The sequence below is a fragment of the Alternaria incomplexa genome, assembly GCF_024043165.1.
Source record: "Alternaria incomplexa strain BMP 0042 chromosome Unknown scaffold_1, whole genome shotgun sequence".
In the NCBI taxonomy this organism is placed as follows: Eukaryota; Fungi; Ascomycota; class Dothideomycetes; order Pleosporales; family Pleosporaceae; genus Alternaria; species Alternaria incomplexa.
The window spans coordinates 3,167,590-3,191,667 of NW_026249850.1; the positions used below are offsets into that span (position 1 = coordinate 3,167,590).

The following is a 24,078-nucleotide window of genomic DNA, read 5'->3' on the forward strand; positions in this document are numbered from 1 at the left end:
GGGCTTTGAACATGTTCACCGACACTCGCATGCTGGCCCTTTCCTTTCACTGATGCCTAGCAGAGTTGCGTAAGATCTCGTCTACATGCTATCCTCTGCTCACCCAAGTTCACATCAGCTGGGGCTAAAGTGGAAGGAAGTGTTGTCCAAGTAGGTGCTGACGGGCATCCGAAAACGGTGCATGTCATGGCGTCCTTCCAGATTCCACTATCATCGGCTCCAACATTTTCTGACATACCATCAATATCGCACTGCCATCGCATTTGGGTCAGTACGGTCACTTACACCTCTTCTGCATATTGCTGATCTCACCAGAATACGGAAGCAGCCCGATTCACGCCATGTGCTCTGCCATTCGTAGCAACAATTCCAGCCATACTGGCAGCATTGGTACTGCTGCGATACTCGCTGCAGATTGCAGACGGCTACTGGCCGGGATGGACAAAGCCGTTCGTACGCGAGGAAAAGCACAAGTCGGATGAATTGGAGACACGCTCTACACCGCAGCCTCTGAGCAGCACGTTTGGCCTGCTAGTCCTAGCTACGGTTGGACTTACATTCCAAATCCTGAGCGCTTTCTTTCCCGTCCGACAATCGACGGCATTTTATCCCGCCATCGCATGGGTACGTACAATGTGACGAGCTTGTGATTATCGATTAACAAGTATTGCAGGCCATCGTGGCAGCAATTATCGTCGTGGAGCGTCCTAGAAGAGCTTCATTATCGTTGTTGCTTCTCTTCACGAGTCTTCTTCTCGAACAGCTGGTCACACTAATCCACAAGGAGAGCCCACTCCTGGCTAAAGATGTTCCTTGGATCGTCGCACCCGTGGCGGCTGCACTAGGCATCGTTCTGATTCTGAACATGCCTCTCCGAGACCCAAGGCTACCTAGGAAAGACATTAGCCCAGCTTTTGCCACTCCCACGGTGCAACTTAGGACTCCCGAGGATAACTTGACTCCTTGGCAATACATGACAGTGTCGTGGATGGAACCATTGATCAAAAAAGGCGTGACACGTCAGATGGAAGACGAGGATATATGGGATCTTGGCTGGGAATTCAAGCACGCGCGGCTGCACGAGGCATTCCGAAAACTACAGGGTTCGGTGACAAAACGAGTCTTCATTGCAAACGGCATGGACTTAGTTTTTACGACTGTCCTCAACGTTGTTCGGATGTGCGCAAGTAAGTGACATTCCCCATGTTGCTCGAGACGAATCTAACACTAGCAGCTCTACTCACCCCTGTCCTTTTGCAGCGGGTCCTCGCATCCATGGAAGACAAGAACAGCAGTGCTACGATCACCTACGCCTGTATCATTCTCGTCTTGAGACTAGCATCTGCCCAGCTTAACATCTTCAATCTGTGGCATCAGAGGCGGTCCTACGAGAGATGCAGAGGCGAGCTCATTACCATGCTGTACGAGAAGACTCTGCATCGTAAAATTTTGGGTGCGAAACAAGACGTCAAGGAAGATCAGACGAACGGCCACAGTAACTCTGAAGCGGAAGAGGCGGGCAACGAGAGCAGTAGCAGTCTCGACAGCACGCGCAAGGCAGCAACCGGAAGCTGGCTACAACATGTGGTCGCTTCTGTCCGATCTATGTTCACAAAGAACATCAAGACACAGGTCAAAGATGAAAACCAGGCTGCATCGATGGGCAAGATCCTCAATTTGATGCGAAACGACGCTTATGAGGTAGCACAGCGCTTCTGGGAGTTTTCTGATATCGTCACTAAGCCTGCAGGTGCCATATTCGCGACTATACTAATATGGCGGATGTTAGGTTGGGCGTGCCTACTTGGTGTTTTGGCACTGGGTGCTTCACAGCTCCTCAACATCGTGATCGCCCGCTTTCAGGTCTATTTCGAGAAGAAACGCAGAATTGCAACCGACGAGAAACTGCAACGTACAAGTCAGTTCATAGAGTCCATCCGCCATCTGCGCTGGTACGGCTGGCAAGGCGCATGGTTGGAGGGAATCCTTGAGTCTCGTCAAAAAGAGATGCATCTTCGTGTGGTCAACATCATCTTCTCGACATCGCTCTCCTTCATTCTCCGCTTCGGATCGGGACTGTTCCCTGCGGTTGCCTTCTACGCTTTTACTAAACTAGCCGGTCAGCAGCTGCGCGTTGATCTGATCTTCCCTGCTTTCGATCTATTCAATCTATTAGAGTCGTACCTCAGGGCGCTTCCGCAACTCGTTACTACCGTGCTCAATGCATACGTTGCAATGGGTCGTATTGAAGAGTTCATGGCCGAGCCAGACAAAGAAGAGACGGATGTAGTACCAGAAGGGTCTGCTGACCTCGGCCTTCACAATACATCTTTCGCGTGGCCTGGGGTTGACCACGATGTCCTCCAGGATATCACGTTATCTTTCCCCCCAGGACTGACCGTGATATACGGAGAAGTCGCTGCCGGTAAGACGGCGTTGCTACAAGCCTTACTTGGCGAGCTTGACATCACAGCTGGTGAGCTAGTGCGGCCCGATCAGGTAGTAGCATATTGCGCACAAACGCCATGGCTCCAAAGCATGAGTATTCGCGATAATATACTTTTCTCCTACCCTTACGAAGAGGGTCGCTACAAGCAGACCCTGGAAGCGTGTGCCTTGTTACCTGATATGGCAGAGCTCAAGCACGGAGATCTGTCTAATATTGGCGAAAACGGAATTGGCTTGTCCGGTGGTCAGAAGGCTCGTGTAGCATTGGCTCGAGCTGTATACAGTCGCGCAAAGGTACTTCTTCTTGACGATCCGCTATCCGCCCTTGACCACCAGACGGCCGAATTCATCGTTGGCAAACTACTAGCTGGGCCATTACTCGATGGCAGAACGACTATTCTTGTCACACATCGAACAGAACTTTGCCACGGTATCGCGAAGCAATGGGTTCATTTAGAACAGGGCAGAGCGACTCTTCGCGAGCCAAGCCAAGTTGAAGACGCGAATGCACTAAAGCGCACCCAGACCAATGATACTGAGTCAGAGGAAGACGCCAAGAAGCGAGAAGAAGAGCAAGCAGCGGCTGTACCCGACAAGTTTATCGAAGATGAACATCGTGAGAAAGGTGGCGTCAAGTGGAGTGTATACTGGCGCTACATTAGAGCAGGTACGCTGCGATGGTGGTCTGTTGCCATTATCGTCATGGCCCTCTTCCGTGTGCTGGATGTTGCGCAGACATGGTTCATCAAGTCGTGGGCAGAGAGTTACAACGAGGATGAGCACAAGGGTATCTTCGACTTCCTGCCTCCAGCCGCAGACGACGTTGTTCCATGGCTCTGGACTTTCTTCGGATTTGTCTCCGCAACTGCCATACTTTTCTGGTTCACAAACCTCATCATGTTTGGCGTAGGCTACCATGCCGCCAAGACCATCTTCAGAGAGACCATTGAACGCGTTGCACATGCGACATTCCGATTTTACGACGTAACGCCAGTGGGACGACTGATGAATCGATTGACAAGTGACATGAACACCATCGATGGCGATTTGAGCACTGCCTTCATCGTCTTCGCATGGCAGATCATAGGCTGGACGAGTGCTGTCATTATCATCTTGTCTTCGACACCAGCATTCCTAGCTTTCGGTTTGGTGCTTAGCTGCGGATTCGTCTACTACTTCTTCCGTTTTCTACCAACGTCGCAAAGCCTGAGACGGCTCGAAGTAAGTCACTCGGCCTCAATCAACATGTCCCCTACTGACTAGAAACAGATGGTATCACTCTCGCCGCTCATGAGCAATTTTGGCGCACTTTTGGAAGGCCTCACAACTGTGAGAGCTTTCAGCGCGCAACAACGATTCCAGACCCGTGTCATCGAGGTGGTCGACAACTTTCAGAAGAATGATCACTTCTATTGGTCACTTCAAGCATGGCTTGCGCTTCGCTTCAGCGTCATGTCGGCTAGCGCTACGCTCGTTATGACCCTCATCGCTGTCTACACCCACATCAGTCCCGGACTCACAGCATTTGTGCTGATTACCGCTGGCAAATTTGTCATACATACGGAGTACATGTGCAGGATCTACGGAACGCTGGAGATGGACTTTACCAGCGTCGAGCGTGTAGTTGAGCTCCTTGACATCGAGACGGAAGCACCAGGTGTTGTTCAGCCACCCGCACACTGGCCTACCTATAGTGGCGACATCGAGTTCGATGATGTGACCATCCGATACGCAGAGAACCTTGAGCCTGCGCTGCAGAATATCTCTCTCAAGATCCCTGCAGGATCCAACACTGCAGTCATCGGGCGAACGGGTTCTGGTAAGTCTACCTTGGCGCTCTCCCTCCTTGCCACCATTGCTGCAGAGAACGGCAAGATTTTGATCGATGGAATCGATATCTCTACCGTGGACAAACAAGCGCTTCGCAGTCGCGTCACTTTCCTCGCGCAGGAACCAGTCCTCTTCCCCGGCACCATGCGCAAGAACCTGGACCCGTTATCTGTTTACTCCGATGCGTCTTGTCTATCTGTACTGCAGAAGATTGGCGGTGATCAATATAATTGGACGCTCACAACCTCGATAGAAGGGGGTGGCAAGGGTCTCTCACAGGGCCAACGGCAGCTTGTTGGTCTGGCTAGAGCCATGTTGAGGAGAAGCCCAATACTGATCATGGACGAGGCGACGGCCAGCATTGATTTCGAAACCGCGCAAAGAATACAGAGCGTTCTTAGGGAGGAGATGAAGAGCAGTACAGTAGTCACCATCGCGCATCGACTGGAAGCAGTCAAGGAGGCTGACTATTGTATTGTGCTTGGAAAGGGCAAGTTGGTCAAGGCTGGCAAAGCCGAGGACATGCTTAGGGAAGGCGGCGAGTTCCAGGGTATGTTGGCGTAGGTGTATAGGGGAAGATGCGACCGGCTTGCAGAGATTGTCATACATATGTTCGGTTTATGATTGGCGTTATGGCTTCGACTCGAGGAAAAGTTATTGACATAGACTACTTGTATCGTATATGTTTCTCAACTCAAACGACTTTCTTGTCGTTCCGTCTTCTTTACGACGTTACTACGTTAGGCAGTTGTGATTACATACCGTCGATAACAGCAGGTCCAGGCCGAGGTCTTCTGCTGTTTGTGGCTAGCGTGATTACTATTGCCAGTATGAAGGTGAAGGTGAACACACGACCGTTTGCAATTGCAGTCGTTCCCAAATAGGAAGTTTTCAGACAAAGCGTGGATTGCGGTAACCTGACAGTCCTCGACGGTGCCTGTCGGTCCTCAACGCTGCTCTGTGCTGCTTACTGATGCGATGTCGCAACGAAAACTTTTTGTTAAATCATGACCTGTCAGAGGCAGATCGAGTGTATAGCATAGGTCAAGCGTTGTCTTCTTCTTCATGTCACGGCACCCTATCAGGCAAGCTCAACTGATTGCGGGCATTCAAAAAATGAATGTCGCTGCTGAAGCCGGATTCCGGGTCCAGGCATGAGGCTTGCGTGGCACCGCCACGATTTGCGTTAGTCGGCAGGGATGTGGGATGAGCGCATTGGTCGCATTTGGGAAATCACAGACGCCGCATGTTCCACGCCTGCAAAGCCTCGCAAACCTCAGTTGGCTTTCATATTCGCCATTATTCAGCATGCGGTGACACCCGAAGAGCCCCTCCAGACTTCCGAACCATCTTGAATCGCTACTGCGCCGCTGAAGCCGCCCTACCACGATCCGGAGGTGTCGTAAGCTCCGCAACCATACAGCATCACGCGGACCCCCGAGATGGCTGCCAACACTCAGTCAGACAGCAATGCGACCTCTCCAGGCGACCACGAACTCGAGGTCATGGCGGACAATAAGCCCAGCCTCCCGGTGGAGGAGGACATCATGCAGCTGGCGCGACTGGGTGAGATTGCGGCTATACAGAAACTCTTCGACGGCGGCAAGTTCGATGCGACATTCAAGGACGAGCAGGGCATAACGCCGCTACATGTGGGTATCAAAGAGTGTTGGAGCATGTTCCGGGCTGACTATGAGTAGTGGGCGGCTATCAACAATCACTACGCGCTCTGCCATTTCCTCATCCAGGCCGGCGCGCCCATCAACGCAAAGGGCGGCGATGCTGTCGCGACACCCGTGCTCTGGGCCGCAAAGCGCTGCAACTACTACATCGTCAATCTTCTCCTCGACCACGGCGCCGATCCGCTCCTCACCGACGACCAGGGCTTCAATCTCCTGCACAGCGCAACCCTCGATGGCAATGTGTACCAGATTGTCCTGCTACTACACCAAGACATACCCGTGGATATCGCAGATCCGCAGAGTCACACCCCGCTCATGTGGGCGGCATACAAGGGCTATCCGTCTTGCGTAGATCTGTTCCTCCGATGGGGTGCCAACGTGTATGCGACGGACGACCAGGGCTTCACTGCATTGCATTGGGCCCTCGTCAAGGGCAGCCAGGGATCGATACAGAAGCTGCTCGAGTACGGAGCGGACCGGTTCGCCAAGAACAATGACGGCAAGACGCCAGAAGTCACGGCACAGGAAATGAACACCACCCGGCAATGGCGGCGCGCTCTCATGGAAGCTGGCTTCGACAAGAATGGAAACGCGCGGCAGTTCCCCATCCCGGGAGTCAAAGACACGAGGTGGTTCCTGAGCCGATTCATTTTCTTCTGGCCCTTTGCCATTCTGTTCGTTGCGCTTTCTCTTGTCAGCCATCTGCCAGCGTTTCTTGGTATACCATTGGCCGTGATTGTTGCGTACGTTATGCAATGGGGAGCGCAAAGGTTGTTGCGCTGGGGTCCCTCGAACATGCGAAGCATACATCATACTGTGAGTCGAGTGCTCAAACACTTGCGCCTAGTCGCTGACGAGCTTCCAGCCTTTCCTAGCCGGTATCTTCGCTGGCACGCTTTTCTGGGTCGGTGCACGGTGGGCAACGACTGTATTACCATGTAAGCCATCTTATCTTACACACAGATATCTCGCTAACACAAACGAGGGACGATACGAACGAACTTTCTTCTTAACTTCCTATTTGCGGCGTTTTACGCATCTACGGCCTATTTTTACTTCTTCACTATGACCACTGATCCCGGCTTCGTGCCCAAGTCGGCGAGCAGAAGTGCATCCAAAGCGGTTATTGATGAGCTCATGGAGCTACGACAATTCGATGAACATCATTTCTGTGTGAATTGTATGGTGCGGAAACCCTTGCGCAGTAAGCATTGCAAGCGCTGCGAGCGCTGCGTTGCGAAGAGTGATCAGTAAGTGCTCCACGTAGGCAGTGAGGGTGGCACTAACTGTGACAGCCATTGTCCGTGGGTTAACAACTGTGTGGCGAACAACAACCACAGACACTTTGTTTTATACGTACTGTCTTTGGAGCTGGGTATTGTCATGTTCATCAGGTTGGCACTTGCTTGTAGGTCATTACACCTCGATTTTGCACCATGAAGCTAACTGGGGCAGACCTGGAGATACGTGACGCACCCACGGATTACCCCAAGTGCGCCGTCATCTCACCGGAACTTTGCAAAGTCCTCAACAAAGATCCTTTCACGATTGTGCTCTCAATATGGGCAGCTTTCCAGTTGACTTGGGTAACCATGCTTCTCTGTGTCCAACTGCTTCAGATTGCGCGGAACCTCACAACCTACGAGAGCATGCGCGGTCATCTCCATGGCGCTACACCCGCAGACGCACTCAACTCCTTTGTTACGACCGGCGACACCAGTCAAGATGTATCTGGTGGTGCCGGCAGCGCACCAACGAACGGGTTTGGCTCCGGCCAAGACACGGGCGACATCCCCCGGCGTCCTCAGCCCAAAGCCTCCATCTGGGACCAGTGGAAGCGTCTCCTTGGAATCGACACGTTCCTCACCATCGCCCTTCACGGAAGTCAAGGAGAGCAAATACGGCGGCAAAGAAGAGGGAATCCCTTTTCACGCGGCATCGTTACGAATTGCAAGGATTTCTGGTGTGATGCCAGTCCCATGTTTGGCACGAAGGAAAGTGGTTATGCGAGGCTTGGTGGTGAGCGAGTAGATTATACGAGGCTGTATGAGGTGCCAAAGATGAGGTATCAGCGGGGCGGAGGAGGTGAGGGAGGGAGATACGAGAGCGTAGCTGCGGAAGAGGAGTCATGATGATGATGCAGACGGTAGTAATGTTAATGATGATGAAGAGTGTGAAGAAATATCTGCGTATAGACACGTGCGAGAGTTTCTCTGTACCATATCGGCTACTAAAGTGTTGCCGAAACCCTTGCAGCTTCAGCCATGCCGGAAGCCAGAAGCCGAGGGTGCAGCGAGGAAACTCCCCGCGCCACCCTAAACAACCCGTCGTGGGTCGCGCACATGCTCGACGCTCCACAGCCCTGCTCAGCTCCGTCGCCTGGCGTTTTTGCTGAGCTTTCTTCTCCGCAATGCCATAAATCCCACTTGTTTCTTTCCTTACTGTCATCGTCGCGAGCTTTTAGGCTGTGCGCCAGATGTCGAAAATGACATCATCCGAGGCCCTGAGAGGGTTGAGGACCCTTTCGCGGTGCGCTGGCCCGGCGCCGAGGAGCATCGCGGCCGGACAGAATTTGGCTGTCGACAGCAGAAGAGCGCTATGTACGGACTGCGCAAGGAATTCGAGAGCGACGAGCAATGCGCGAGGGCTTGTTCTGGCACGCACGAATAAGCTGGCGCATGCTCCGAACAGAGTTTCGTTTGCGCCAGTGGGCCGCAGAGGATACGCACAGGTTGCGCAAGAGTGTACGTTCGGCCATTAGTAGAGCGGCTGCATGGACCGAGTGCTGACCTTGCTAGATGCACCGGACCAGTCTGAGCAGACCCATGGGCCCATGGCCGAGTACGATGTGCGTGTTGAGTCCGGACGACTGCGAGACGACGAGCACCAACGCAACATCATCAAGAACCTGCAAGATCTCCACGACATGCTGAAACCCTACACGCAACCGCCCGTTCAACAACCTACCATCGAGTCCCTACAGCCGCCCAAGAAGTCGTTCTTCTCCTTCCTTACGTCGTCCAACTCCGCGGGGTCGGCCCTACCACCTATACCCGATTCGCTGCCAAAGGGCATCTACATGTTTGGCGATGTTGGCAGTGGGAAGACAATGATGATGGATCTATTCTACGACACTCTGCCACCGAACATCAAGAGGAAGACAAGGATACATTTCCACGCGTTCATGCAGAGCGTACACAAGGATCTGCACAAGATGAAGATGCAGCATGGGAATGATATTGACAGTATACCCTTTGTAGCAGCGGGTATAGCAGAGCGCTCCTCCGTCCTCTGCTTCGACGAGTTCCAGTGTACGGACGTTGCTGACGCTATGATCCTGAGGCGATTGATCGAGAGCCTGATGGCCCACGGAACCGTCATTGTCACGACGAGTAACAGACACCCGAACGACCTTTACAAGAACGGAATACAAAGAGAAAGTTTTGTGCCCTGCATAAACCTTCTCAAAACGCGGCTTACAGTCCTGAACCTGGATTCTTCGACGGATTACAGGAAGATTCCACGGCCACCAAGCGGTGTATACCACCATCCTCTAGATACATCTGCACAAACGCATGTAGAGAGATGGTTCCGCTTCCTCGGCGATTTCGAAAACGACCCCCCACACCCCGCAATCCATGAAGTATGGGGAAGAGAGGTCCGCGTGCCGAAGGCCAGTGGGAAGTGCGCCGTATTCAGTTTTGACGACATTATCGGACGCGCTACGGGAGCAGCCGATTACCTCGAACTCACGAGACAATATGAGGCGTTCATCATTACAGGGGTGCCTGGAATGAATCACAGGTCAAGAGACTTGGCGCGGAGATTCATCACCTTTATAGATGCCGTGTACGAATCAAGGGTAAGCGAGATACTGGTAGCACAAGACCCTATAGCAACAGGCTTGTGATTGGAGTATACCATGCTAACGTAAATCCAGGCCAAGCTAGTAATGACTACAGCCGTTCCCCTAACGTCCCTCTTCCTCGACCAAGCCGAACTCAACGACGCGGTAACCGCTACACAAAAGGCTGGGAAACTTCCTACCACAGCCTCTTCTTCATCAAAGCCGCCTGCCAAGTCTGCGCAAGCGGACGACCACGAAGCCATCTCGGACGTAATGCGCAATCTCATGGACGACCTTGGTATGAACATGGACATGTTGAAGAACAGTAGCATCTTCTCTGGCGATGAAGAGAGATTTGCATTTGCCAGAGCTTTGTCGAGACTAAGTGAGATGGGAAGTCAAGAGTGGGTTGAACGCGGACTGGGCCTTGAGAAGAGAGGTGGAAAGGGAGAGATGGAGGGCTGGCAGAAGGTTAGGAGTAGATGGAGAGAGGATAGCATGTAGGCGTGGATGCTTGCAACATGACATATTCTGCCATGCTTTGAAGCTACCATCATTCCATTGATCTGAACATGACAATCTTTATCAAAGCTCCCAGGCGAAAGCTGGTAAATGTTTGGCGCCCAGCGCTTGTGGTGGACTTTTCTGCGGGGACATGCATAGAGCTAGAGTACGCCTTTGAGCGAAACCTGAAACCTATACACAAGTGGGTGTCGTCGACAACAAGTCACTGTAGACCCTTAGTATCCTAATCTGAGAGCCGCCGGAAGCGGTCGATGTGCTCTTGCCTTTGAGACTCCATTGCTGGGCCGGAGAGATCAGAAGAACGATCAAAGGACAGTTTTTCGATCTTGATTCCAAAACATGTCAAGATAGTCGTGATCGACGCGTCTCCTTGTCCGATAATACTGCGATGTGCGATGCGGTGCTTATATCGGACGTTGGGCATCTGTACGTGTCAGGCCACGAATCGTCATCATCGTACCAGTGGATTGAAATATCGAGATGCCGTGGTGGTGAGCAGTCAGGCATTTTTGATCGACCCGGTTCATTTGGCCGAAACCTGCGGAGCCGCGGTATGGCCGACATTCTGCTCGCTGGCACACAGACGTGATCGCCTCGTGTTCGCCAATATTGCTAGTTTCCAATGCGATTGTCGGGCGGCAACGTTTGCGGTCAGATTTCGTTTCCTAGACAAAGGCTGCAGAGGCTAACGAAGCACATGTTGCAACCACGCGGTTCCTAAAAGTAGCGTGGCGGAAACGGCGGAGGCGGCAAGTATCGCGTGCAGTTTGGCTGTGGCTGAGGTGTTGCAACGAGAACCATGTCTGGAGCATGTCTGAGCACGTCTGAGCACGTCTAACAATGTTGGCGGTGAAGGTCAAGGCAGCCAATAACGCAGGCTGCGGGAAGCGTCCCAAGTCACATGGACCTTGGCTGTACGTCATGGCCGCGACGCTAGCATTGGTAGCCGCGATATGCACGACCGCGGGCCAGCGATAACCCTCCTTCCTGAGCACGCGCATTGTTCGTAGTAAGCACATGTTTGTGCTGCCTCCCCAACGTGGATATGGAGACTCCACATCCCGTCACCTGTCCTTATCGTGCATCTGCAGCGTCGTGGAGACTCAGGGTGTTGGTGTGGAGAGAGGGTCCTCGTGAGTCTTGCGCTGAACAGACTAGTCATCAGAGGCTTGGTATCGATTACAGGCTGCGGCGTGTGATATAGACCTTGCTGCCTCTCCAACACCCCTCTTGCTCTGTTTGTGAGTATCCTTTCCAAGGGCAGACGGCATGGTCAACTTCACTCCCTGGCGGAAGCCGCAACCAGCGGAGGCGGGTGCTGAGAGTTCGACTGCCACATCCACCACACAAGAGAAGGATACCCCACGGCCCAAGTGGAATCTGGGGATCCTGAGCGACCCACAGACGGACGAAGTGCCTGGTAAGGAGGTTCCTGCACTATGATCGATACGCGAACAAACAATTAATACCTTCTTCACAGGCTCCGTTATCCTTCTGTCCAAGACGCACAACCGCAACGAGCCGCTAGGACTGCAACACGCCCACGCACGCACATCCGCCTCGTCGCTACCCACCACACAGCGCCCCCAGCCCCTGCGAACTGCCTCGCATGGCTCCCGCCAGTCGTCCCGTTCGCGGCGGCCCGAGAAGAAGCGTACAAAGGACGGCCGCTTCATTCTGGACCCTCAGCCCGAGGATTCAGCAAATGACCCGCTCAACTGGGCTCAGGTGCGACGCGACCTCGCTCTCATATCGCTCGGCTTCTACTGTATGGTCGGAGGAGGCATGACGCCGCTGTTGGCTGCTGGCTTCAACGACGTGGCTGATACATACGACGTGACGATTCCCCAGGTGGCCTTGACTACAGGCCTGTACATGTTGGGACTTGGTCTCGGCAGCGTCGTTGCATCACCTACTGCCATCTTGTTTGGCAAGCGACCCGTCTACCTGGGCGCAATCATACTGTTCACCATTTCCTCGATATGGTGCGCCGTGTCGCCGAACTACGCCTCACTGGTGGTGGCCCGTATTGTCCAAGGCTTTGCCGTCTCTCCGGTCGAGTGTTTGCCCAGTGCTACCATTGCCGAAATTTTCTTCCTCCACGAAAGAGCGTATCGCCTGGGTATCTACACACTACTTTTGCTCGGCGGAAAGAACCTGATTCCCTTGGTCAGCGCCGTTATCGTGCAAACCCTCGGATGGCGATGGGTGTTCTGGATTACCGCCATTGTGGTCGGCTTCTGCTTCTTCCTCATCTTCTTCTTCGTGCCCGAAACATTCTGGGACCGAGCACCTAAACCAGCCAAGCGACACACTCGCGCCCGCAGTAAGAGTCCAGGAAAACACCATGGACATTTCCACCTGCCAAATCTTCATCATAAGAAGGCCACAGACGGACAAGCGCAGCACGTATCGTCAATGCCAGCGACGCCCTTGCCAGCATCGCCTCTGGCGGGACCTCACGAGCAGCCTGCCAAACGCCACAAGAACGCCCATGTTGGATTTGCAGAGCCGGATCCCGATGAAAAGACTGGACACGTAGATATGGCTGACGAGACTGTACGCCATGCAAGTGTTCCGCCAACTCCTCGCTCCCCGATGAGTATTCATTCTACCCCCGGGGAGGACCCAAGACACGACTACTTTGGCCAGCTCCCGGCAAACTTGGGGTCCGACCCTGAGAAGCAAGACATTCGAGCTGACAGCGGACACCCGCCGTCTGATCCTGCTGCAGCGGATCACATCTCGGAGCAGCTGAGCATTCACTACACCGACTACTATCGTGATGCCCCACCAAAGTCGTACCGCCAGTCGCTCAGACCGTGGAACGGACGTCTTGTCAAGGACAAATGGCTTCGCGTCGCGGTCCGCCCCTTCATTCTATTCGCCTATCCCGCAGTGCTTTGGTCGTCGCTCGTCTACGCTCTCGCTGTTGGCTGGCTGATCGTGCTTTCTGAGTCGGTTGCCCACATCTACCGCGATACCTCGTATAACTTCACCCCGCTTCAAGTGGGTCTCGTTTACATCTCGCCTTTCATAGGTGGCGTTCTTGGTACGGCAGTGGCAGGTCGAGTTTCCGACCTTGTAGTACGCTACATGGCGCGCAAGAACGATGGTGTATATGAGCCGGAATTCCGTCTTCTTATGGCGTTGCCAATCGCAATTAGCACTGTTATTGGACTTATGGGCTTCGGCTGGAGTGCAGAAGAGAAGGACAATTGGATTGTCCCTACCGTCTTCTTTGGCGTCATCAGTTTCGGTTGCTCGCTGGCTAGTACCACATCGATCACTTTCGTTGTGGACAGTTACCGCATGTACGCAGGCGAGGCACTTGTCACGCTCAATTTCTCGAAGAGTAAGTCGCTCCTCAACATCACTTTGAGCATACACATGCTAACGCACCTTGACAGACGTTTTACACGGCTTCATCTTTTCCCTCTTCTTCCCGCATTGGCTTGAATCGAGTGGTAGCAAGGATACATTTTTGGCAATTGGCGGCATTCAGTTAGGATGCATGTTGTTCAGCATCCCCATGTACATCTACGGAAAGAGGGCACGCATGTGGACTGTCAGGAAGAACTTGATGGAGAAGTTTTAGAGGTATTCGATAGATTTGACTATGCGAAAAGATTGGATATGCAACAAGCAATTGTCTTCTCCCGTGAACTGCGAACAGTATTGCCGTTCGTCGTGCGAACATCTTGCATGAGGATGGTAAAGTGCCTGCATGAGGTATGATTTCTGCCAATGCCAATGTGAATGTATTCTTGCTCATCGCAGGTACGGCCGGATACAGATCGTGCCAAATCCAAGTAAAGAGAGTTCTGCTGATGAACTTTCGTCATCCTTCAAACCTTGTAGTCTGTTGTTGTGCCTAACATGGACATCAAATCGATACCTAGTACACCGCTCGTTGCTTAGACGACGACGCTTCGCCCTTGGCGGCGGGCAGTATTTTGCGCTCGACGCACCCTGCGGCCCCCGCTTAGGCTACATCAAACAGCCCCTTCAACACCAGATTGAACCCTCACACCGCCTATACCACCGTTTTTGGACTTGTTAGATATCCTTCTTGTCACCAAATAACTCGCACATACACCTATATACACAATGGTATGTAAAAGACGTTCCTTGCCCCCGAAACTCGGACCCCGCATCACTCGTGGCTTCCACGCTATCGTTGGTTGGCCGCGGCCAGGTCGTCCCTGCCCTGGCGAGCGGAAAATGGCAGCGGCGAGTGGCCGCAACAGCACAGCGCGCGTGCTTCACTTTGTCGCACATGGTGTCAACAGAGCCCCTTCACTCCGGCAGCAGCAACACACCAACCGCACGCTTCAACCCACAACAACAACCCCGCTACTAGCAACTTGACAACACACGAATCGAAGAGCAATGGATAACAGTAACCAGGCCTCCACAAACTACCGCGAAGCTTTCCAGCTCTTCGACAAGCGCGGCAACGGCCGTGTCGACCGCGGCGCACTGGGCGACCTTCTCCGCGCATGTGGCCAAAACCCTACACTGGCTGAAATCGCCGACCTCGAGCGTGGTGTTGGTGCAGACTGTACGTATCTCCACATGCCCTGACTCGCCTTCCCAGGCGTCTCACCCCCGCTGCATTCGGACTCCAAGGCTAACGACTTCTCCGCAGTTGACTTCGACACCTTCTCCAAGATCCTCAACCGCCCCGGCGGCTTCCGCGAACCCTTTGACATCGAAGAGTACATCCGTGGCTTCCAGGTCTTCGATAAAGATAGGAGTGGCTTCGTCGGCAAGGGTCAGATCAAGTACATTCTGACCAACTTGGGCGAGAAGATGAGCGAGGAGGAGGTCGATGAGCTGTTCAAGAGCACCATCGATGCCAGCAATAACGAGGTGGACTACAGAGGTGAGTCTTCACGTATCTACATACACTGAGAGTGACATTGGCTAACCCCTTGCTACAGAGTTCGTCAAGACGATTGCGGAGAACTAGGCTACGGTTCCTGCCGTCCTTGTTCGTTTCTTCGTCACCATCTTCTTCTCCTACATTAGGATTTTACGCGAGCATGTCTGAAACGGGTCACGGTTTTTTGCATGCGGATTACGTCGGCGTTGGAACTGTCTTAACATGATATATATACACTTCTTTGATATCTGCACAGTAGGGCTGCAGGGCATGGGAGTCAGATAGCTGCGAGCAGCGAATCAAGATGCACAGACAATATGATAATAAGTCGAGTAATGCAAGTCACGCATGTGCAAGTGAGAAGCTGTTGTAAACAGGGAATGCAACTCTGTTTTTGGATCCATAAGGGACGCTGTGTGCTTATAGACATGTAGGCTTCTTTCCTCCTGTAGCATGAGAAGCCTTGCGCGTTCACCAATGGGGTATCTAGATGTGAGAAGGGTGAGGAAATAAAAACGTCCCGCTGATCCACGCGGCCAAACTCCGAGCGACATGGAAAAAGCAACCGAAATCAATAAACGCCGAGACCCAGATTCGTCAGGGTAATCGTAATCGTGGTTCCATAAGTTCTGTTGAGAAGCACTGTGCGTAATCCCCAGGGGGAAGAGTAGCGGAAGGTGGGGAGCCCCGGGACTCAACGGCTGACGGATCCGCCCTATGCCTTGACCTGAGTGACATTGACAGTGCCCATCCCTGCGCCGCCCACTGCGGATGCAGATGCGGGTGCGGTAGCCGTCTTCCCCATGATCATATCGCTCGTCTTGACGAAGCCACCCGGGAGAAGGAAGACGTAGTCTTCGCGCCTGCCGGACCGATCGACGGAGAACTGTTGCCAGTCTAGCTGGTAGCCCACGACCAGGTTGCACCGTCCGCAGCGCTGTAGATAACGCTTCTCGAAGCCCTCGTCGCTGGTTATGATTTCAGCTTGGCGATCTTGTCGGGTGGACAGGAGGAGGCCGTAGTGGTCTTGCGAAGCCGCGTTTTTGTTGCCACCGGAAGTGGGCGCTGGAGGCAGCGGCATGATGTGTGCAGCATCGCGCGTGTGTTGGCGTTTGGGTAAGGAGGGCAGCGGTGTGGTGGTTGCGAGTAGCAGATGGTTGCACAGGCAGTGGTATGTGTAGACTGTGTTGCTGGCCTGGAGGGAGATCTTCTCCTCAGGAGTGGGAGAAGGCATGGCGAAGTAGGCGCGGGAAGTAGTGGCGATATCCATCGTAGAGGTTGTGTGTGAGTCTATGGGAGGAAGGTGAAGTGGACGGTCCTGGAACAGGCGTGTCGGGGAATTTATGCTTGTGAGCAAGAAGCGATGCCGAGACCCTTTGTATAGTCGCCTAGAAATGATGCGCGGTACCGATCAACGGAACCGTGGTTGGATGGATACAGCGAGAACGTGGGCTGGCGTATGTGGTAGTCGCGCTATGTAATCGAAGTGGAACGTGGTGGAATATGCTATGTCCGATTGGAGTTGAGACGGGCAGAAAATCGGAGGTCCGACCCTCTTATAGCTGGAGCGAAGGAAGGTCGACGACGAACCCTGATGCTGGTTCCTACGCTTGAGAAACAAGCGTACGTGGTGGGACTGTGGGGATCCTTCCTGTCTCGTCGTGCACAATGTAGGATCGCCGCCAGTGCAGAGTGCCAAGTCAATCAATAGTAGCTTGTCTGTGCAAAGGCAGAAGCGGGTGAGGCGGAGGCGGAGGCGTGTTTGCGCTGGAGGGTAATTTGTTTGAAAGCCGGGCCGGGCTCGAAACCCTATGCTCCAGCCAAGCTCAGTTATGAGACCCTCTTGGCGTGTCCTGTTGGTGGAGTAGGCGGTCCAAGTAAGCTAAGCTTGGAGTCAGAGGGTGCTAGCAGAAAGGTCTGAGTGAAAAGGGTCCACTAGGCGCTCCACAGTAGTAACGGGAATTGATAAGAGCAAGCAGTGCAGGTGGGCATGGGCTTTAGGCAGAGGATGTGAGATTTATAGTGCCATAGGCGGCCGGCGGAGGAGGAGTAAGGGCAGAGGGCGTCGGCGGCGTCATTGCAGATTGCGCGGACAGCGGCCAACCCCACGATGCGGCGTCGGCGTCCCCACGGTGCTGGACGTGCGTCTGGGTGTGCGAATCGATGTGTAGCACCTCAGCACGCGTCGCATCAGTTCGACGCGGATTGCGCCGCCTGCAACTCAGCATGTGACACGATATGAGATTGGGCCGAGAACGGGGCCCTTTGGTCGCCTCGCCTCGAGATTCCGGTGTAGCGTGGGCGCTACGGCGGTGGTGGGGTGAAGAGGTATGGCGTGCATGGTGCATGGAAGCGCACGAGGAATGTTCCGTGCGCCGTCGCCCGCTGGCGCTGAGTTGAGACTGCTTGGCGCCTCAGTGCCTGCGACGACGCTTAGACGCCATCTGAGGCGACACACGGGGAGGATGCCGCTCACCAAGGAGGTCGTCAAGTTTGGCTCCTTTGTCGTCACCAACCAGGTGCGTTGTGCCTGTGCAGCCGCTGCCGTAGTCGCAGCTGAAGCTAACTCCATGTAGGTCTTCCACCTAACACGCCTGTCCTTTGCCATAGTCAACCTCAAGCCACTACTGCCCGGCCATGTCTTGGTTTCGCCGCGTCGGGTCGTGCCACGTTTCAACGATCTATCCGCTGCCGAAGTGCAAGACCTCTTCCTGACTGTACAACGCGTGTCCCGCATGGTGGAGCGAGTCTTCAGTGCCTCGTCTCTCAACATCGCCATACAGGATGGCGTCGATGCAGGCCAGAGCGTGCCTCACGTTCATGCACACATCATCCCTCGCAAGAAGGACGACCTAGAAGAGAAGGGTGGCACCGATGCCATATACGCCATGATGGAGAGCGAGGACGCAGACCTCAGTAAGCAGCTAGCCAACAAAGAGAGGGCAGCTGGGGCAGGTCTCGCTGAAGAAGAGAGAAAGAGTCGCTTTCCTGCTGTGGACAATGATAGCCGCAAGCCCAGAAGCGACGACGAGATGCAGAAAGAGGCCGAATGGCTGGCAGAGGAGATGGCCCGCGACGAGCAAGCCGCAGGGACTGCATAAGATGGCCAACGCGCTGTCTAGGTGGTTTGTTCTTGAACCGTCATGCTATACTCGGAGATTATATGCATCGCAGCTACTGCAAGCAATGGCGTCCACATTGGACTCAAGCCTTGCCTCATACTTGCAGATGATGGATGGTGCATATGCAGACGCTTGCAGTTCAGAACAGTGTGCTTGCAATAAATGAGTGCCCTTCATAGACCCAACACCGATAAATCCTGGATTTGTCGTTACGCAGTCATCCCGTCTCCTTTCTTCCCGTCCGCTCGCTTGAGCGCCGTCATACTTTCGACGCTTCCTCGTTGTCGAGAAACCCTACATAGCCTTCGAACGCACAACGCAAAATGGCCTATTCTGCACGGTAAGAAGCACGCCGGGATTCGCGTCAACATCTGTACCTTTGCCTGCGGCGCAGTCGCGTTTGCTTCCGTTATGCAGGAAATCTTGGCGCTGCAGCCTGCAGCCTGGATTGCCGCCCCAACACCGCGCCTTCTACCGTCGTGTATATCACGCTACCACTGGTAACATTGTCCTCGTTCCTCGTGTCTTCAAGGAATAATCCTTCAGCAGTCGCGCCAGATCACTTCGCTCAAGGTCGCGGGTTCGTTAGAACTCTGGGTCTTGGCGTAGGTAGCCTTTGCTGTGTAGTACCAAGGTACCGCTCAGTCGATAAGCTGATCAACTTCAAATTGTCGGCCTCCTGCGAATATTTCAAACCATCGCTCACGATCTCAACATCCACAGGTCGTTGTTACAGCAAAACAATGACGTCCTCTAATACCGACTCAGACTCTGATGAAGTCGAATTCCTACACGAGACATACAAGGGAAAGGAAGTCATTACTCTCCAGGACGAATTCGAGCATGCCAACGACACTGAGCAGACGTCTCGCAACTACTCATCACCATCTATGATAGGCTTCCGCCTGCTCGATCTTCCCGCGGAACTGCGAATCCACGTATACTCGTTTCTGATCCCACACAACATGGAAATTACATTCGAGCGGTATGGATGGTCGAGTAGCAACGAACCCGACTGGACCACAAATGCCTTCCGAAAGGACGAAGACGTCTCATACAAGATAGGAAGCAATCCATATTACAAAAACACAAAAGTGCGCCGCTATAACCATTTTACGGTCGAGACACAATTATTCCGAGTGAGTAAATTCGTCTCCAATGAGACCAAGTGTAAGTCATCCCGTTGGCTCGTATCATTTTGTACTAACACTTCCAGCGGTTATGTATGGGTCGAATACCTACAACTTTACTGTACATGGAAATTCCATGTGGCCAAAGTCACTACGGAGCCCGTTCGTCTTTGGACCTCTCGGTCATCCCGATCGACTCCCTCTACTACGTAACCTGCGAAGCATCCATATCGACGTAATACCCGATGTCGATAGCCACTGGGCGGTTAAGCGTCAGCGATCAAGACTTGAGTATCTTGTCGAGATTCTGAAAGAGCATGCAGATGACACCGACCAAAAGTCTCTTTTGCAAGATCTGAAAGCTGATTTCCAGCTCGTCTCACAAGACAAGATGAAGAGGATGCTGCGCGATCGTCCTACCTGGCAGCAGGTCGTAAAGCCTAGTATTCCTGAAGACACTGGGAAGTTCATGTTCGGTCTTGAAAGCCTGGCATCCCTTCGGGGTATCAGAGACGTCGAGATCAACGGACTACCAGAGTGGTACACCAAATGCCTACAGCTAGCTATACAGGGCAAGGGAGGAGACATTCAAGAGACGGACTGGCCGCTCGTGGAAGTCAAACGTCGTGCGAATGGGAAGCGCAGGTCGTCGAAGAAGCTGTTCGTCTCGATTCGCAAATGGCATCAGCCAACGCTGGATTGGAAGGAGTTTGCTGAACGTAACGACATCACAACCCCAGCTGACATTGACAAGTTCTGGGCAGACGAGACGTAGACTTGGCTGGTGTGCATGCTTATCTTACTCAAACAACGAGGCTATGTACACTAAGCTCCTGTAACAGCGGGGTCTGAATCATGCGATACATTGACACAGACATCCTCAAGACGCGTGGGTGTATCAGCAGGAAGATGAAGCAGCTCGTTGCGCTCATGGTCATATATGATCGTACAGCCTCGCTAGGCCATGTATTCACAAGTTTCGGTGATGATGGTCCTGAAAAGTGACAGTATTGACCGATTCAGCTTCAATGTAATGATGGAGTTAACAGTAGTTGGAAGCATTTGAGGGAGGAAGCTCTGCGGATGACGATTCACATGTGACACAGCTGCTGCATCGGCTTCGTAGCTGGCATGAGTAATACCTGAAGAGACCACGTCTTTCAACAGCTATTCCATCGCTTTTTGGCCTGCTTGAATGCAGAGATGACTGCGTGTAGACGTGTGACTCTTGCTGTCTTACTCCATCCATGAATGGTACCTACAGGTATGTGGCTTGCCCCACGTTTGCGGCTTGATTGGCTGGCGAGCATGACGCGAACTACGACCATGACCTAATGACTCCTATCGCGCCGCGGCCTTTATCGCCATCTGTCCCTAAACACATGCTCACTGGGTAATAGACTTCTGTCTCCTTGTCCTCTGTTCAGATATCTATCTACTACGATCTCGTAGCATCTCCCTTTGTTGAAGCCCATCCCTACCACGCCTCCCGTAGTTCGCACCCTCAACGCCACCACAATGGCCGTCGGCGATATTCCCTCAAGCCCTCAGCAGGCAGCTGCCCCGCCTCAGCCCATCGACATCGAAGCGTGGACCGAGCAAGCAACGGTTGCGCTCAGCTCGGTGGCTATATCCACCCCTGGTGATGCGCTTCAGGGTACCTCGGTTACGCTTGCGATACCGCTCGAACATGATGCGCCTGCCGCTGCCGCCCACCCCGTAGGTGCCTCGGCAGCTGCAAAGGAGGGTGGCTACTATCATCGCAAGGAACCACTCCGTCGCGACAGCTTGAAGAGGCGTGAAGCCCTGCTCCGCGGCAAAGAGGGGTCAAGGCGCAGGCAGCGTTGGGAGAATGGTACGTTGAGGGTCTGCCCCTCCCCATTCCGCTGGAGACGCTTTGCGCATCACGACACCATCTCCTGATCTTCTCATGCACTGCGAGTAATTCATCGTTCAAAGTACGCGTCAATTGATTTCTAGCCAGATCGCCTCCTAAACAACCCCTACGCTGAGCCTCCGCTGCCGAAGGACTGGGAGGTCCATCCTACCTACACGTCCAAGAATGTACCCTACTATCTCGCTCCGCTCTGGGACGCCGGCCTCAAGCGCCAGTCCAACGAACGCAAGACCGCCGCCGTCGCCCAAAAGTCCGCGACCAAGACTGTAGCCAACAAGCCCACAACTCCCGGTGTCGTACCCAAGGAGCTGCGCGAGAAGCTGAAGCGATCACGCGGTGCCAAGGGTCTGCTCATGGACCTTGAAGGCGAAGTGCGCAAGTTCGTAGAGGGCTGGGAAGAAAAGGAGCGCAAGGCAGAGCAAGACGGCCTACCTGCCGATCCGGACAGCGAGGACGACGAGATCGTCTTCGTTGGAAGGAACGGGCAGATGAACGATCTCCGCTCGCCTACAGAGGCTGAGGCTATCAAGAAGGAGCTCATGCTCTTTGAGACACCCGAGGAAGACGTTGGAGGCAGCTTCGGACGTTGGCTCGTACACCACATTGGGGTCTACTATGGCTTGAAGACCTGGAGTGTCACTGTTGGCAATCCAGCCAGGCGCGAAGCCTATGTTGGCCTAAAGGGTGCGAAGCTCCAGGCTGGCAACACTGGCAGCCAGGTCTGTGGCACCTTGCCTCGACCGCTCTATGGCTTGGTATAGCTTGCTCATGGCCTCTTGAGCTCCTTCAAGATCTGTCGCGCACTCCATGTCTGTTCATTTGGTCTGCTTCACTCATGTACACGGCATGTACATGATTCTGTATCTCGGACTCACACCTTTTCATGATTTTTGTCGCCGCTGCGATTCGCATCTGCATCTACACCTGCATATAGATGGATGGGCCGTAACTCTTTGAATCACACATCATGTCCTTCTAGTAAGCTTGACTGAACAATTAATCGTGTTGCTGATGTTATGCTCAATTGGAAGTAAGGCTGACCCAAAGCTCGGTCGCGTAGCACAAAGCAGGGCCAACCTCTTAGCTCGGCTTTGTGCTGTGCATGCACACATGAGTCGCGAACGTTAGGACCATGCTACGTGCCCTGACTCTCTCATAGACTTGTTCTTCTAGGATCACACAATGTTGTCAGTGGCGTTTATGCGTTACTTCGCATAAGAAGATCGTCTGCAGGAACGATCCTTCCGATGTAATTCGTTCGTCATCGCATCGAATGTCCTTGTCGCGCAACCCCATACCTGGACAACGTCCCGCTTTTGCAGGTGGCATTACATTCCACAAGACAAGAGTGTTCCTATCGGAAATGGATCGAACATCCTTCCAAATGATAGTCGAGAGGGGTGGTCTTGGCGGATATGTGAGTTGAGGTCGTACTTTATAGTCGAAGTCCTGTCTGGTTGGTAGAACCATTGAACGCGTATGTTCCGACTGTGTTCCTTGAAAGCTGTCAATACGGGTCGCAATAGTTCAAAAATGGGGGTCCAGAGGTTGAGTCGGATGTTTCTCTGGGGCAGTCGGATGTAAAGGTGGAAGTCGCGTTTATGAACGATGCGAAGTAATTGGTCAACCATGGCCTGCGCTTCGGCCGGGCTAGCAACAAGGTCCTTAACGGGGACCTCAACAATCAGTCCTCTCAGTACCGCTGTAGGCTTGAGACCAACTTTGAAAGCATCTGCAGTGAGTAGCCGGATTGCCTCAGAAAGCGTCGTTGCGAAGAGGTGGCGGTAATTCGATCCTCCAGGTACCATCTTGTACCACATCTCCAGCGCCTCGCGCGCGGTCTCAATTCCAATGTAGGACTGTTTGATGAAGTGTGGAGCTGCTTTGTGTCCAATACATTCCTCCAAAGTTCCGAATTTACAATAGCAGTCTTCCTTTACAAGGTCGCACAGGTGGCTCCAGGACTTGTGCACAGGAGCGGTTGCGCCGCCATTCGCGCTCCAGAGCTCTTCATAGATCATTTCGCGTATCTCACGTGGCAAGAGACGTTGCATCTCATCGCAGAAGGCCATATTCCAAGCTCGACTGTGAGATCTTACAGTGGCTCGCGACGTCCTTGGAAGAATGCGTTAGTGTGTTGTATGTTTGAGAGCGAAAACAATGCATTCTTCCACATACTTCGCGTATAGAGCACGCTTCTCGACCAGAAGCCGCATTCTTTCCTTTTTCAATTCTTGAAGCTTGTTGTTGATGGAACTTGTCTGTTGCATAGCCATATTTGTAGATCAATCCATGTACTCGCAAAGGTGAAGGTAGAGCGTACTCTTGTAATTGTTGGTACGTTCGCCATGCATCTTCCTTCTGGCGATTCTGCTTGCACCTGCATGCACTCATCTTGTTCATCTGAAGTAGTGACCACGACAACGTGTGAATAGTATCTAGGAACCGGGGACGTGTTTGACCAGACCGAGAAAGATCAGAATGTGGGAGAGCAACGTTCGTTCGGGAATCTCAGCTAGCCATGCGGACGCGGCTCCGGGATGAGGGTAAACAGGTCACCACTAGGGCATTGTGTTAGCACGTACGCCCTACACCGAATCACATGTGCAGCGACAGACGCATGCATATACACCACATGGAGTGCTCGATGTTTTGGAGGATCATTAACAATACGTTGATTCATGACTGCAAAACCGCTGGCTGTTCGTG

General features: G+C 53.2%; 8 protein-coding genes across 8 annotated transcripts; 7 read left to right on the forward strand and 1 right to left on the reverse strand.

The window, feature by feature from the left end:
• Nucleotides 1-186: 186 nt before the first annotated feature.
• On the forward strand, nt 187-4,842 carry J4E90_001133 (uncharacterized protein; the record flags this gene model as incomplete). Its single annotated transcript, XM_051430724.1, has 5 exons — nt 187-267; nt 316-624; nt 674-1,187; nt 1,235-3,669; nt 3,718-4,842. The coding sequence occupies 5 exons, from the start codon at nt 187-189 to the stop codon at nt 4,840-4,842; spliced, it is 4,464 nt and encodes a 1,487-aa protein (XP_051296211.1).
• An 878-nt stretch (nt 4,843-5,720) lies between these two features.
• Nucleotides 5,721-10,311, forward strand: J4E90_001134 (uncharacterized protein; the record flags this gene model as incomplete). The annotated part of the gene is made up of 8 exons (XM_051430725.1): nt 5,721-5,930; nt 5,979-6,776; nt 6,826-6,898; nt 6,946-7,210; nt 7,256-7,368; nt 7,416-7,958; nt 8,759-9,822; nt 9,901-10,311. 8 exons carry the CDS (start codon nt 5,721-5,723, stop codon nt 10,309-10,311), a joined length of 3,477 nt encoding a protein of 1,158 aa, XP_051296212.1.
• A 1,290-nt stretch (nt 10,312-11,601) lies between these two features.
• On the forward strand, nt 11,602-13,930 carry J4E90_001135 (uncharacterized protein; the record flags this gene model as incomplete). The annotated part of the gene is made up of 3 exons (XM_051430726.1): nt 11,602-11,752; nt 11,813-13,687; nt 13,743-13,930. 3 exons carry the CDS (start codon nt 11,602-11,604, stop codon nt 13,928-13,930), a joined length of 2,214 nt encoding a protein of 737 aa, XP_051296213.1.
• A 512-nt stretch (nt 13,931-14,442) lies between these two features.
• J4E90_001136 (uncharacterized protein) lies at nt 14,443-15,307 on the forward strand (the record flags this gene model as incomplete). Its single annotated transcript, XM_051430727.1, has 4 exons — nt 14,443-14,445; nt 14,743-14,896; nt 14,984-15,220; nt 15,279-15,307. The coding sequence occupies 4 exons, from the start codon at nt 14,443-14,445 to the stop codon at nt 15,305-15,307; spliced, it is 423 nt and encodes a 140-aa protein (XP_051296214.1).
• A 628-nt stretch (nt 15,308-15,935) lies between these two features.
• J4E90_001137 (uncharacterized protein) lies at nt 15,936-16,490 on the reverse strand (the record flags this gene model as incomplete). Its single annotated transcript, XM_051430728.1, has 1 exon — nt 15,936-16,490. One exon carries the CDS (start codon nt 16,488-16,490, stop codon nt 15,936-15,938), a length of 555 nt encoding a protein of 184 aa, XP_051296215.1.
• Nucleotides 16,491-17,685: 1,195 nt separating this feature from the next.
• On the forward strand, nt 17,686-18,321 carry J4E90_001138 (uncharacterized protein; the record flags this gene model as incomplete). Its single annotated transcript, XM_051430729.1, has 2 exons — nt 17,686-17,739; nt 17,797-18,321. 2 exons carry the CDS (start codon nt 17,686-17,688, stop codon nt 18,319-18,321), a joined length of 579 nt encoding a protein of 192 aa, XP_051296216.1.
• A 764-nt stretch (nt 18,322-19,085) lies between these two features.
• J4E90_001139 (uncharacterized protein) lies at nt 19,086-20,247 on the forward strand (the record flags this gene model as incomplete). The annotated part of the gene is made up of 2 exons (XM_051430730.1): nt 19,086-19,512; nt 19,559-20,247. 2 exons carry the CDS (start codon nt 19,086-19,088, stop codon nt 20,245-20,247), a joined length of 1,116 nt encoding a protein of 371 aa, XP_051296217.1.
• A 743-nt stretch (nt 20,248-20,990) lies between these two features.
• On the forward strand, nt 20,991-22,130 carry J4E90_001140 (uncharacterized protein; the record flags this gene model as incomplete). The annotated part of the gene is made up of 2 exons (XM_051430731.1): nt 20,991-21,327; nt 21,457-22,130. 2 exons carry the CDS (start codon nt 20,991-20,993, stop codon nt 22,128-22,130), a joined length of 1,011 nt encoding a protein of 336 aa, XP_051296218.1.
• Nucleotides 22,131-24,078: the final 1,948 nt, after the last annotated feature.